We start from the raw sequence: 15507 nt of genomic DNA, 5'->3' as shown, positions 1-15507 counted from the left end.
ACCATATACTAATCATTCAAACCTCAATCAATCATGAATATATATTAAATGACATTATACAACCAGACCAGAACATACAAGCTTACATATAAATAATAAGAGGACAAATTGGAAAGCAATAAGATAAAAGAAGACAACAAACTATATGAATCGAGCATTCTAGAAGTATACATCCCTCCACAATAAGGTCAATCTCTGAAACGTGATTCATCCCGGTGTCATGTTCCTATGTCGATGCAAATCAACGGGATTTGGGTCCTTCGGGCAAAGATGGTTTAGGCAGTTCCGGAATCTTGGGAAGTTCAGGCAACTTTGGCAACTCAGGCTTAGGCAAAGTTGGGACCTCAGTTTTTGGCAATGTTGGAAGCTCGGGCTTAGGGACAGCTGGAAGCTCAGGTTTGGGCAATTCTGGGAGCTTTGGTAGCTCTGGAAGTTGAGGTTTTGGCACGGTTGGTACCTCGGGCTTAGGGACAGTCGGGACCTCAGGTTTTGGTAATTCAGGGAGCTTTGGTAGCTCTGGCACCGTTGGTTTTGGCAATTCTGGTATTTGAGACTTTGGTATTTCAGGTAGAGTAGGCTTTGGTGTTTCAGCTTTTTCCAGTGTTGGCTTAGGCAATGTTGGTACCTCTGGTTTGGGTAGTGTTGGAAGTTCGGGCTTTGGCAAAGTCGGGATCTCAGGCTTAGGCACAGTCGGTACCTCAGGTTTTGGCACTGTTGGAACCTCAGGCTTAGGCAAAGTCGGGATCTCGGGCTTAGGCACTGTTGGAACCTCAGGCTTAGGTGAAGTTGGGACCTCGGGTTTTGGCAATGTTGGTACCTCAGGCTTAGGGACAGCCGGGATCTCAGGTTTTGGCACAGTTGGGACCTCGGGTTTTGGCACTGTTGGTACCTCAGGCTTAGGGACAGCCGGGATCTCAGGTTTTGGCACGGTTGGAACCTCAGGCTTAGGCAAAGTTGGGACCTCGGGTTTTGGCACTGTTGGTACCTCAGGCTTAGGGACAGCCGGGATCTCAGGTTTTGGCAATTCTGGGAGCTTTGGTAGCTCTGGCATTTGAGGCTTTGGTATTTCCGGTAGAGTAGGCTTTGGCGTTTCAGCCTTTTCTAGTGTTGGCTTAGGCAATGCCGGTATCTCAGGCTTTGGTAGTGCTGGAATTTCGGGCTTTGGCAACACAGGTACCTCTGGCTTGGGTAGTGTTGGAATCTCGGGTTTTGGTAATACAGGTACCTCTGGTTTAGGCAGTGTTGGAAACTCAGGCTTGGGCAATACTGGGATTTCAGGTTTTGGCAGTGTTGGAATCTCGGGCTTAGGCAACGGTGGCAGCTCAGGCTTGGGTAGTGGAGGTAGTTCCGGCTTTGGTATAGATGGGATTTCGGGCTTGGGAACCTCTGGCACGGGCGACTCCAGGAGACGGCGTGCCTCTGCATGGTTCGTTACAGATGACAGAGTGATGAGCAAGAAGAGGAAAAGGGAATGGCCGCGATGAAATGCCATTGCTTGAAGAGGCAATAGCTGAATCAAGAAGGTTTGTTTTTTTGTTTGTTTAGTAAAATGTTCACTTTCTTGGATGAGTTATGAAGTTTGGAGGACATTCAAGCTTTATATAGGCATTGTATGAGGTGGAAGATTGAGTTAGTTCAACTTCCTAATGTCTTTCTTTCTTTTAAATCTCATGTTAATGGTATATTAAAACACAATTCAACAGGTTAGGTCACCACTATCGATGTTAAACCAAATGGATCAATTGCCTTGGATACTATGTCTATTTGTGTGTGAATCGATAATTCAAAGATGGACTTTATTTTTAACTTTAATTTAGTGCTTATATGTTCTGTGTATAAAATAAATAAAATTGTTTAAAAGACACGTCTATATTAAGTTTATCAATTTTGGTCATCTGTAGGCAATGGATTCACCAATTCGAAGAGGTTGGTGAGAAAATCCTTGTAATTCTTAGCTAGAAAAGAGAAAATTATGTGCTTAGTCTAAACCATACGTACCTTTTTTCAGCAGCGAGCAGTCCACCAAACTCTAAAAATAATTAAATACTCATTTAAATCAAATAATTTTATTGCTATATATCTCTGGACTCTTTAAAAAATACTACTAACTTATTTCCGGGAAATGGAGTATATTTTAACGAGCAATGCAACGTTGCACTGTCAGTTTTCTGTATCCATGCATATTTGCAGTGATGAAATATATGATCAGAAATTAAAATTTCAAAAATTCACATAAAATTAATGGCAAATCTGTGTAGGGTACATGAACATGACTAATTTAAAGGTCACTACTACTTGTCTAAATTACATATCAAAAATAGAAGTAGAATTGCTATGAAGTCAAAAGATTGAGATTTGATTAGCAATTAACTCTGTACCAAGGAGTATATATATTTATAATTTCAAGTTTATTTTGTTGATTTGTTTTTTTTTTCACATTATAAATAATACGTACGATCTTATTCAACCTCAATTATGCCGATTGATTGACTACAAGAAATATGTACTCCGTACGTATATCATTTAATAAGAGTAATCCATTGCGACAACTAGATTTTTTAAAAATTATGAAAATAATAAAAATAAATAACTATACAAAATATAATGAAAGAAAAAACTCCTCCCTTCTGTCAAAGATAAAAAAATAACATCTTATATTCTCAATTTTGTTATCGAACACTATCAACTACTAGTATAAATAAAAGCCATCAATCAATTTTCGATATTAGATGGAAATTGGAATACTAAATCTTAGCTCCAAAGATATAAACAAAAAAGGTCTAATTATTTACAAGAAATCTTGATATTTAGTTTAGAACAAAGTTCAAAGGTAGGATTTGATATGCAATTATCATTTAATTAGTTACTCAGCCTTCACCAAGATTAAATTTTTAAATAAGTAGGTTGATTTTATAAGTATGCTGCAGCACTTCAGCATTGCATAATGCCAATACACTGTAAAATGGAATATGATTTTTTGAAACAATATAAGATGGTTTTGTAGAAGCCTCATTGATACGAGTATATACCCAAACAAGTCTTTCATCATAACGTTTCTTATCCTCACGTGTCTGAAAATTGAGAATTGATGGCAATATGGGGAAGAAGACGGACATTCGAAAATTTTCCAGACAAGAACTCGAACAATGAGAGTTATGATGTACATTGCATTGCAGATGCTGCATTCTTGTCGGAGAGCATCACTGAGAGTCGACAAGTACATATACAGGCTTACCATTTAACCGATCACGCCCCTGCAACAACGTAAGAGGAGAGGTGTAAATCAGAGATTACATGTAATAACATGCCTAAATGGAAACAAGACCAATGTAAAATCAAACAAAGTTCCAATTCATTGCCATATTTAGAATACACTTGTTGACAGCATTTTCTTCCCTGATTTTTTGAATCATTTTAGTTGTTAAAGCCTCAACATATAGAACATTTATCTGTGTGAGATTGGTGTAAATTAGAGGATCAGACGAAATGCCTAACTCATAAATCTAAGACGCTTGCGAAGAAAGTGAGATGATGAAATGCAATGAGGGATTAAGTCTATATAACTAGAGAACGAATTCAGAGCAAATAACACCTTTAGAGTAAAGGGAAGGAGATTGTAGAAAAAGGATTACCTTGAGAGCAGGTATTTCAATGACGCAAGCACACTCGACTACTTCAGCCCCAGCACATTCTGCAAATAATAATCAAACATGTCCGTTTAAGAGAATCAAAGCAGGGAAAGGGAGATGGTGGGAATTGAACCCTAGACCTCACTCTTAGCACTGGATTTTAATATTTACAGTTTACCTAATGTTTGTGCCAAGCTTGAACTAATTGTTTGTCGCATACTAACTGCTAAACTATATGCAATAGTTGTGCTCAACGTAGCATGGTTTCAAGCAATATGACACAAGATTGATCAACAAGGCCAGGGTACATTAGCACTAAACATGCACCATTGATAAATAAAATACCTAAGAGTTTCATGGCAGCACAGAGAGTGCCTCCAGTAGCGATTAGATCATCAACTACCAGGGCACGTTCGCCAGAGGCCACTGCGCCAACATGCATTTCAAGACAATCGCTTCCATATTCCAAGTCATACTCTTGTCTGAAAACTTCACCTATAAATTAGGAACAAGATTCTATTATGAAATATTCACAATAAAAGTCATGAATAGATTATAAAGGGTCAATGACAAAGGTTGTGAAAAATCCTTAGTACGCCAAGGACTTTGATTTCAGATAGAACTGGAACACAAGAATCAGTAGCCAAGGATGTGTAAGAAAATGCTACATCAGACATTTAGTAGAACTTATAATACTAGGATAATTTAAGGTAAAAGAGTTGAGGAAGTTATGTGTGCAGGTCAACTTTAAGTTCAGTTGCAATCTTAATGTTCAATTGACCGATTCCGTGAAGATGAAGTCAAACTTTAATAACTTGAAATGAGATATCAATGATTAAGATTACCTGGCAGTTTCTTTGGCTTTCGCAGTGGAACAAACTTTGCTCCGATTGCTAATGCAATAGGGGGACCGAATATAAAGCCACGAGCCTCGATCCCTGAGTTGAAAAAACATTTTGGGTTAAGCAAAATAAAATTAGCAATGAAAATCTACTTCATACTATAATTTTTTTAACTAGGCTGCAGTGTTTTTATTTTCCCTGAAAAACTCATATATGTTCCAAGTAAAAGAAAGACCAGGCTGTGACTATGCTTGACCTTCTCTTTACGAGTATCTAAATGATCGATAACCTAGGTCAAACTAGAGGCAACATCACCACCCATACATATTAGATGGCATACAATCCATACACTCAAACAGAATGATCGAAAGACTTCAATTCAACCGTTTGTTCAGAAGCGACACTAAGTTCACAATATCTCATAAAAGCAGTCCTTCATTCGGGATAACTGAGCAGAAAAGTAGATGGATAAGATGTATTAGGATATGTAGAAGAAAGCCTGGCTTACAAAAAACTACACTAACACAATCAACCAGTAAGTTGCCAAAAAAAAAAAAACTGAAATGTGTATTCTGAGATGGCATAATAAGCCATTGACACTGTCCCAAATATACGGAAAAGAAGCAACAGGAAAGACACTACTCACTCCCACTTTTATAAAGTTAACAGTACAAAAAAAGTTTGATCAGCCATTTTATATGATAGTGAAAACCAATACCAGTGGGGGTAGACAAAGGTGCTAGTGATTATTAATGGACTCTGGACCTCATAAAACAACCTTTCCTACAACAAAATTTTCATCATTTCTCATTCAGAAAAAAAACTCAATGCCACTAACAAACAATCATACTTCACAATCATGAGACCACACAACCAGTTCTTCAAAACGACAGATATCCACAGAAGTCTTGCCAAAAATAAATGGATACATCGAAGGGAAAATGAAGGCATCACAACACAATGGGCCCTACACCCCTTATTCAAACAATGTGGATTGTGGGAACCCATCCATCACCAACCACCACCACAATTTTAACCTTTGATGTCCAAATGAAATTTATGAAGCACATGCCAACATTCAGAAACACTCTGAGCCGTTCAAATTCACCATTCTATATAAACACCAACAGAAATAAACAAAACCCATAAACCTCCACATTACAAAATCAGAACACACCATCTCCCCCACTGAATCCCAATTTCTCATAAAATCAGCAGATAAAAAGATTCAAAGAACAATTCGTTGTCAAGATAAATGGTTTATAGGGAAAAAAATCTGAAAAACAGGACCACACAAGAAACGAAATAGGCCACAAATAGAAACACATGTCTCTAACAACTGCAAGAAGACAAAAAAAGGGGAAGAAAAATGTACCAGCAACGACAGAAATGTTCTTGCTTTTGTAGCGCTCAACGAACAAATCAATGGTGTCTCTGAAAACCTTGGGGTCAAGTAGAAGTGTCGTGATATCTTGAAACATTATCCCTGCCGAGAACCCATACAGCTAAATCATCAAATTCAGCGAGTTGGGACATTGAAAAATGCAATCTTGAGCCGCGAAATGCTCTGCAACACGTGAGTTGTTGCAACATGCGTGAGAGATGAAGAAAAAGAACCTGGTTTTGGGAAGTCGGGAACGACGCGGATGCTTGACTGAATGGCTTGAATGCGTGGATCGTCGGCTTTGAGAGCTGACATTGTCGCTGTGTGAGGGAAGGGAGGAAGAGAGGGAAAACTGCGACCAGAAATTGGGAGTATTTAAAGGGAAGAGAGACTGAAGAGAGTGAGTGTTGGGCCAAATATCAATTCATACCTTAATATTCCACCTCTTTTTTTTAAATATAATGTCTCCATATTTGATAAATTATTGATTGATGTTTCATTTTTTTAATATCTTTATAATTAGGTTTTGATGTGATTTTTTTCGACAAATAGAATCTTAACCGGCATGCGACAGTCAAATGTAGAATTACATTCTCATATACTTTACATGTGTGCATTATCTAATATACTTTCAATTGGGTATAAGTGCAATAGGATATCACATGACATTTTTGTAGATACCAAAATACTAAAAGATGGGATATCAATTTACAATTTAATTAATACTATTTTTCTTATTAATAAATTACATGAGCATTTTAAAAAGTTGAGTGGATAACTAATAAAAAATTCAACTTGTGAGCTCATTAGTTGATGGTACTTGATAATATCGAACTATAGTTTGCTAAGTCAACTCCAAAATTTGGGAGACTATAATATGAACATCTGAAATTGAAATATATTTAGCATGCATGTCAATTTTGAAATTGATAGATTCAATTTCAACTATTGTTATAGCTGTATTATACTACTACTCTTGTTAAATGTAAAGTGTTTTCTCTTTTATGTTTATAGAAATCTTGAGTTTCTATTACACTTGGTAGACTCATGTTCTTAAGCAAATTAGTATGCAAATCACATTTAATTTGAAAACCTCCACATTTTGAAAAGTGAGTGTTACAAATTTAAACCTACAAAAACATGGATTAAGACGCTACATTTAACCTAATGAACTCACTCCTTGCACCATTGGATTATTCAATTACCTTTAACATATATAGGAGTATAAGTTTTTGTTGTAATATTTTAAGCAGAAAGGTTAGTAAATCGTTCTTGAATTTCGCAATACTCAACTTCAACTTATTTATGTTCAAAGTTACGTGAAGTGGTTGTTGATGATGGAGAATCATTAGAGGTATTTAGTTTCAAGTTTTATAGAGTGATTACAATGTTGTCTTTACCTTACATCATGTATGCCTAACTATTTGACCTTTTTGGGTTTTTAGTTTCCTTTTTTTATAGCAATAGTATTCATTGGTGGACTTACACATTATTCTTCGTGCTGATTTGTGTGAATTTCAGAGAACATGACAATTGAGCTAATGATTTAAGGTGGCTTAATCCAAAGACAAAGATTGAATATACTGACCATAATTCAAGATAGACAAGTCATGTGCCACTCGATCACACCTATTGGATTATTATTTCTTTCCTTTTTTTCTTTTTGCATAGCTAGCTGTCAATATTTGATTTTAAAAAAGAATTAATGAAAGTTAAATTTATTAGAAATGTTATTAAAAGAAGTTGGTTTTCTAGAAGGAATAATAATTTAATAGTACTATAACTACAAACTCTTCGTTCTGTTTTTTGTGTCCCATTTGTCTGACAAGAATAATCTGATTTTTTTTCTGTTCTTATATTTATGCCTGCTGACAAATAGAAAATGAAAATTTACTAAATTAGGTAGCATTGGGGTGTAGTACAAATAATAATACTACATTTTTAATAAAAATACGCATACTAGATAGCTAACATGCGCATGCAGATTAATTACTCCTACAATTTTAAAAGATTGATGACAAACACAATACAATAATCAGATCGATACAAAATTAGAAATAAAAAACATATAAACAAAAGCTGTATTCTTGGTCAGCCGTCTTTTTACTAACAGCGCATTGCATCTCATCGATTAGGCATTTTTTTTTATTGTTTTAACCAAAATAAAATTTAATCTCAATGTTGTCGTCCTTCCAGAAAAGGAATAATCCTCGAGTTTATTAATAGTACTATTATTTGGTACTGTAAAACAAATTTTCGTATTTGAGTAACGAGATTCCTTTTTGGAGCATTTAAGTGATGCTGCAATATTAAAATTAAAGTTAATTATTTTTTTATAGTTCACAAAAGAAACAATAATTCTGTAGATTTTTCAAAAGTAATTAATTTAAGTAGTATCATTTTAATTATATACTAGTATCATAATTCATAATATTAAGAGGATAAATCATATAGTACAATATTATTAAATTATATATTTATTTATTAAATTATATTTTCATGAAAATATCAATTTTCATGAGAACCAACCCAGGACCAACACACATAATTATGTCTAACTGCTAGATCTAGCAAATATTTTATGGACCACATATCATTGTTTCAAATTTAGCAATCACAAAATCATGCTTGCTAGATCTTATTGTACATTTTGATTAAACAGCTGTCACAAATAAGGTCAGGTCATATAATCACTTCTCATATTTATTAATTTAGACATAAATTTGTATTAATGATTCTTTTTGCCAGCTTCCATCTTCAGAAAATGAGTAATGAGTGACAGACATATATACCTTAATCATTAATTGTAGAGTATTATCGAGTAGTACTTGATACCCGATTTATTTGAAACCTAGACAAACTAAATACACATCATGATTGGGTACACAATTCTTAATTGTGTTAATTTTTTCAAAAAATTACTCTATTAAAGTTTTGATTCAATTTCGAATTAAAATTTACTTTACCCTCTGAAGTCTATTCATAATTATTAACTAAATACAACTGTAAACTGTAGTACAAAAATAGTGTTGAGCATGAGGTCTAAATTCTAATTCAATTTCACTGCAGCATCATAATAGTACTATCATACCAATACATCATGATAACACTATAGAGTGAAAATGAAGAATAATAAATAGTGAAATTCTTTTTAAGAATTAATTAAGGAGGTAAAAGAAATGAGGAATTCTCACACTATAAATTCTAATTATATTTTGCTAACCATAACAAAAAAAATTATTTGAAATAGTGGAAAATTGGAAATTGGTAATGGAGCAATACTTTTTCTTTTGTTGGTGATGGTTACATGCAGTTAAAGATTTACAACAAGTTATTCCATATTTTACATTTAATTGTACACGCAAATGTTGTTTCTTTGCCAAGATTAATTATATAAAACTGAAACTACCATTTTAATTAGTATACTCAATAACTCAATAAAATCGACATTTTATTTCCTTATTCTTTTTTAAATGGATATACTATTATCTTAACCATCAATTCGTGTTCTAGAAAACAAATTCTTATCATTCGTCCCACTGAAGATGATTCACTTTTCTTTTTAGTTTGTCCAAATCAAGATGACTCATTACTAAATATGAAAACATATTTATTTATACTTTTTTTCTCTCTCTCTCTCTTTCTTTACTCTCACGACTTAACCACAAAATAAAGTTGTATAAAATTTTGTCGTCTTTCTTGGGACCGGAGGAAGAGGTTCAAGATTTTGTCACAGTCGAAGAAGGTACTATGACTTATGTCTAGATGACTAGATCCATGAAAACATAGCTTCTATCTCTCTACTGAGGGGCACAACAGCCCTTGCTGTTCCACACATACAATAAAATAATCAAATAAATTTAATTAAATAAATATATATATTATTTTATTCAATTGTTAAAAGCAGCAACTCTTGCCGTGCATTTGTGCATAGAAGAGGATCTCCTCCCTCTGCTCAGCGCTAACTATCACATAAATCAATGAAATGATTATTTACATATTAACATGAGCTTAGCTCTCATATAGTAGGAGTAATATTCTAGAGAGAAATAAATGAGCGAAAAAAAGATAAATGAATGATAATGGAAACATATGATTCTACATTAGAGTGAAATGTAAATTTAGTCTTTTAACATTACTATTTTCCTTTTTTATGGCCCCTATAAAATTTTATTAGCACCACTAATCTCTAACTATCGTGAAAAGATTTTTGCACTATTTTAGGTTATTTTTGCCTTTTCTTCAAATTTTTTTACCTCAATGAGCATTTTTCCATCTATATTCACTATTCATTTTTTTTCTTTTTCTCGTAATTAATAACCTATGCTTCAAAAAAAACTAGAGACCTCAAATTCAATTTTAGTGACACTCTTCCTTAATTGAATAACTCAATTATGTTAGATAATTTGGAGTAAGAATTATAAAATTATGCGTTTGTATTTTATACAAATATTAATAAAAACTCATTCGAAATTTATTTTCAGAATTGAAGAGGTATTTTTATTAGAATCTGAGTTCTCTTCTACTTTTTATATCCTTGAAACTTCTTAAATAGAAATGTTAGCGTGTAGTTTTATACATTTATATATTAATTTAATTCTTATAAAGTTTACGCAACTAGAGTTGACATTTGGCAAGCATAACTTCAATTGAGAAATGTGACACTAGTATTTAGATAAGACAGAGAGTAGAAATCTAAACTACTATTCATCTACTTGTATTTAATCAAAATTATTTAATTTTGAGTTATTTGTTATCGTTATAAGCGTATAATTAATAATTCTTACATGGAGAAATTTATAGTTACAATTTGATATGCTAATATATTAACAAATTAACTAATTTATGAATGATACTTTTACTGGTTTAAAAATTGCAGATTAGGACTTGTATTCCCTGCCAACAAATATTAATGACTTTGGTAGTTTTATGACATTAATTTTCATGTCTTATAGTACTAATTTCTTGTTCTATCAAACTATTCAATTGACGCCAATAAAATATTGGGGTTGTAGCTTAGAGACAACGTGGCCATCTCTTTCTTGCTTCATCACAAGTTGCTATCAAAATATCTAAGAAATATTCTCTCTAAGATTAATATTTGTGAAATGTTATCATTGGTGGTTTAGTAAAAATATATATTAATGAATTAAGGTAACCTGCCTAACTCTTCCCTACTTCCACAACCACTTGTGCATAAAAAAAATAATTGATTTTCATGTGCCTGATTAATGAGAGGAGGACAACTCACTTGAAATTTGTTATCATTATTGTCCCCAATCATTTACCGTAAATACTACTATTATTTTTACTTCATAGACTTCTTATACACTGCATTAATTTGGATTGAAGATTGAACAACTAAAACTAAACGTTTAGATAACGATAAGTTTATTGATATTGTCGTGTAAAATAAGATAAAAGAATAACTCAAGATTAGACTGGCTAGCAACGACTTTAATCGAGAGTGACCTTATAGAGAAGAATGCAATTAGCATTTGAGGGTACCGATTTTGATTGCTACGCATTTGCTAATTAGAATCATTAGAATGCCACAATTTATGTGCATATATTAGATGTGCAAAATTTGCATTAATTTGGCATCTCAATCTATTATCCAAATTTTATAAATATGAAAAATTTGGGTGCTCATCCATATTTTAATTTTATTTAATATTTTAGTTTAAATACTTTAACTGCTCGGTTTGTGCTCTAAAATTTTGTGACGAGCTCTATACTGTATAGAGCTCTTCTTGTACTCGGTATTTTATCTTTATCGAGCACAATGCTTGGTAAATAGCATTTTTTAGAGGGGGACTATATTCAGAAACCAAATTAACATGCTATATATTAAATCGAATAAATCCTCGATCATTTTCCTATTAGTAAGGTTGGTCTAAGTCTAATCCAATACCGAATACAACTTTTTCTACATTTACAATTAATTAATCTCCAACTAAATATGAGCTTTTATATAAGTGGTCACAGCTCAGAAGGGTTAGGCCCCCAAACTATACTTGACAAAAAGCATAATTAGTTTGAATTTTCTAAAATCCTATTCTATCCTATCCAAAATGATCTTTCAGTCTATCATCTGCGCCAAATCCTGCTTGATTTGATAAAAAGCAAACAATCTTGGTTTTGGACCGTAATCAGTCACATCTCTATGAACTTTTAAACTTTTAGTATCCGAGTTTGGAGCAATATTGTTTCCCATTATGTAATCTACTAGTAGGAGTACATGTTTTACGAGACAGGAATCTGAATCTCTCCAATGATAATGGGTTTATGGCTATGGCTAATTTTTTTATTTTTTTTTTCGTTTATGGCTATGGCTAATTCTTTAAGAAGTGTTGTGACCCTATATATTGGGAAGTGGGTGTAGGGTTAATCGAATTTTCGTACTCCCTCCGTCTAAAAAGAATATACACTTTGAGTTCGGTATGTATTTTATGTAAAATTGGTAAGTAAGAGAGAGGTAGAGAAAAAAAGTAACTAAAGTATTATTAGTGAGAAATGAGTCCACCTTATTAGAGAGAAAACAATTTCTAAAATTAAAAAAATACATATTCTTGTGTGACAGATGAAGTACTATTTCTTTTATATGCACTAGAATGCATGCGGGTAGTTAGGCTCGGCTGGTGCCCGGTGTTGCAAGTGACGGTTTCACATGACACTGAAAGATATATGGAGCAAAAAGTGCAGTGGGCCCACGAATAGTTAAGGGATGAGGAAGTATTGAGACGGTATTGAGACAGAGATGTGGATGGCCGGATGGACATGGCTGAGTATAAAATAATCTTTACATATTTAAATTTTAATAATCAATTAGCAAGAAACAAACTGAAATTGCATTAAATTGAAAATTTTGTAGGTGGATGCGGGAAAAATCAATATTACGAGTATAAAACTTGATTAAAAATATTTTGAATGATAAATAGTTATAACATTGGGCCTCTATATATTTTGGGCTTGGCAGACCATAGATTATATAATGTAATTAAATATGACATGCAAACTGCTAGGTGTGGTGGGACTGGGAGGAGGAGTCGCCGACGGGCGACGGACTCTTTCTAAATTTGTGCATTTATATGTTTTTTTTAATTATAATTTATTACTACTATTAATTGCATTTATTGTTACTTTGTGTATTTATATATTTTTTATTTCAAGTATTATTACTATTCATTGTATGTACAATAATTTCAAATTAATTACATTTTGCGATAATTTAAATAATTATGCATTAATCTGTGAAAAGTTTGGGAGAGGAAGAGTTTGTCCATTGTGGAAGTTCATAGTGAGGAATGATGGCATATAGTAGTACTTTATAAGAGAATTGAGATGTAGGTACTTTATAACAGAACTAGTATCACGCCTGTGCGATGCACATAATAAAATATTTCAAAATATTAGTTTTAGATCGTAAATTAATTAAATAAAATTAGAAACAATATTATTATATTAAAAAGTGTAAACAAAATGACTATGAATTATACAACTAAAACATATTCCCTCCGTTCCTTATAACTAAAAGAATAACTCTAATCTACAATCAGGGGCGGAGCCACCTTATAAGAAGGTGGGGCAAATGCCCCTCCTCAAATATGTTTGCATGTACTAATTTATTGTGCAATTTTGTAAAAATATTTGAATTTCCTTGTATTTGCCCCTTCTCAAATGCTCAAAATTTCCTCACATATAATTTTGCCCCCTTTCATTTTTAATCCTAGCTCCGCCCCTGTCTACAATTAACCAAACTAATAGTTATAATTTAAGGGGTTGTTTGGTTTGCATAATTGTATCCGAGATTAAATTTGTAGTGTGTTTGGTTCATGAGATTCAACCCCACAACTCAATCCTAGATGGATAATTATGGGATAGTTAGTCATAGCTAACCCCCTATGACTAAAATAATCTCACAACTCAATCTTAAATTGTATCTTGGTATTATTTTATCTTGGAAACCGAACACCACATAAATGTCAAAAAAGACTAAACCCGGACATGCAAATTAGACATGAATTGTTTCTCCTAAAATTTCAACATGTGAGAAGTATTTATAGAGATTTTGCTTTGTTTCATTATATTTTTTAACTTCCCTCAATCATCTTTCAAAACATTATTTTAATTGCAATATAGTGATCCTAAATACTAAAAACCCAAACCTTGAAGCCTAAATTCTAAACCCTTAACTTTAAAATATACTCATAATGATCAACAAATGATTCAAATATAAATCTGTATTCATATCTTATACTGGGTGAGCCTAATTGATAATCCTTGGGATATAGCTAAGGTTGTGATTGGGATCTCTATCATGAAAGGGCTTTTTAAATGTCAAGTTTTCAGAAAATTAGAAGAAAAATTATATAAGTAGTATTGATCTATGTAGTTAGTCACTTAAAAGTCTTAAAGAGAAAAAAGAATCTAGACACCAAATATGATGATTTCTCAAAGGAAAGTAACGACTAAAACTTCAGTAAAATTGAGCAAACACCCATGCGATGCTCGGAAATTAATTTATTTTATATTAATTTAAATTTTAAAAATTAAGTAATATCTATATATTATGAAATAATATAAATAGATATGTGTGCAACAACAATTTAGCCTTATACAAAATAATGATAAAATAAGTATATTCACAAATAATATGACACACTATAAAAGTGAATTTATCAATATAACAATTGGTCATTAATAGAAGAGAGAAAATATAAATTGTAGTTTAATTTATTATCTAGTTCAGTACTTACAATTGTATACCAAGACTATCAAATTCATAATTTTGTACTATTCATTTAATTTTTTACAATTAGATTATTACCACTAAAACCATATATTGTTAAATTTATAATAAGATATAAAATCCTAACCCCTAAACCTTAAATTCTAAACTCATATCATAATAATTTTAAAAACCTTTTTAACGTCTATCAATCTTCTTTTAAAATATTTTCACTTCTTTCATTTATTTATCATAAGAATCTTTTGATTTCTCTCACTTATGACATGATTTTATAGCAATTATATGACTTTATGTTAATTTTTTCAAAACACCCCTAATTTAAATTTGTTAAAATTAAGTAATATCTACATGGCATAAAAATAATATAATTTAGCTTCGTACAATATAATAAGAGTAACAAATTGTTTAAATTTACAAATAATAGTCAATACCTTTAATTATTTGATAATAATCCTAAAATTAAACAAAAGTATGCATTATCAATTATTGAAAGTTTAGATTTTTTATAAAAAAATATTTACATATACATATAAAGTAAATTTATAAACACAATAATAATTGTCAATCAATAAAATAGAGAAAATATAAATTATAATTTAATTTACTTATTTATTTAAGGAGTACAATAAATCACGTAACAATTGTAACATTTTTAAAATGTAATTTTTAAATAGCAGTACATTATTACAATAATCTAACTACATTCCTGATTCCGTTTTCTAATCTACAGCCCTCAGATCCTATCCACAACGGAATGCCTTGATTGTCAAAATTTTCGGTATTCTAACTATTACAATCGAAGAAAGAAAACAACAATAAGTGGAATGTAAAATTACAATGAAAATAATAAAACAAATAGAACTATGATTTAGAATATGAAATTACAAATGAAAATAATAA

The 15507-nt window shown here is 32.0% G+C and overlaps 2 protein-coding genes across 2 annotated transcripts; both read right to left on the bottom strand.

Annotated features, from left to right (window-relative positions):
• Window positions 1–9: 9 nt before the first annotated feature.
• On the bottom strand, window positions 10–1579 carry LOC148927107 (uncharacterized). The gene has a single exon (XM_089070052.1). It carries the CDS (start codon window positions 1490–1492, stop codon window positions 242–244), a length of 1251 nt encoding a protein of 416 aa, XP_088926178.1. The 5' UTR covers window positions 1493–1579; the 3' UTR covers window positions 10–241.
• Window positions 1580–2953: 1374 nt separating this feature from the next.
• Window positions 2954–6275, bottom strand: APT3 (adenine phosphoribosyl transferase 3). The gene is made up of 6 exons (XM_048089518.2): window positions 6089–6275; window positions 5847–5957; window positions 4475–4567; window positions 3975–4124; window positions 3633–3691; window positions 2954–3254 (listed from the first exon to the last, which is right to left on the bottom strand). Exons 1-6 carry the CDS (start codon window positions 6168–6170, stop codon window positions 3201–3203), a joined length of 549 nt encoding a protein of 182 aa, XP_047945475.1. The 5' UTR covers window positions 6171–6275; the 3' UTR covers window positions 2954–3200.
• Window positions 6276–15507: the final 9232 nt, after the last annotated feature.

Source organism: Salvia hispanica, chromosome 4 (assembly GCF_029641045.1).
Source record: "Salvia hispanica isolate PSC_SH4W2 chromosome 4, Shi_PSC_v1, whole genome shotgun sequence".
Classification (NCBI taxonomy): domain Eukaryota; kingdom Viridiplantae; phylum Streptophyta; class Magnoliopsida; order Lamiales; family Lamiaceae; genus Salvia; species Salvia hispanica.
The sequence above is the reverse complement of the archived record's forward strand: the minus strand, read 5'-3'. Positions and strand labels throughout refer to the sequence as shown.

Coding starts and splice junctions, on each gene's coding strand:
- LOC148927107 (XM_089070052.1), bottom strand. CDS start 1,492: ATGGCATTTCATCGCGGCCATTCCCTTTTCCTCTTCTTGCTCATCACT.
- APT3 (XM_048089518.2), bottom strand. CDS start 6,170: ATGTCAGCTCTCAAAGCCGACGATCCACGCATTCAAGCCATTCAGTCA. Junction 4,568..5,846: donor GAACATTTCTGTCGTTGCTG/GTACATTTTTCT, acceptor TTTTCAACTCAG/GGATCGAGGCTCGTGGCTTT. Junction 3,255..3,632: donor TTGAAATACCTGCTCTCAAG/GTAATCCTTTTT, acceptor ACGTTGTTGCAG/GGGCGTGATCGGTTAAATGG.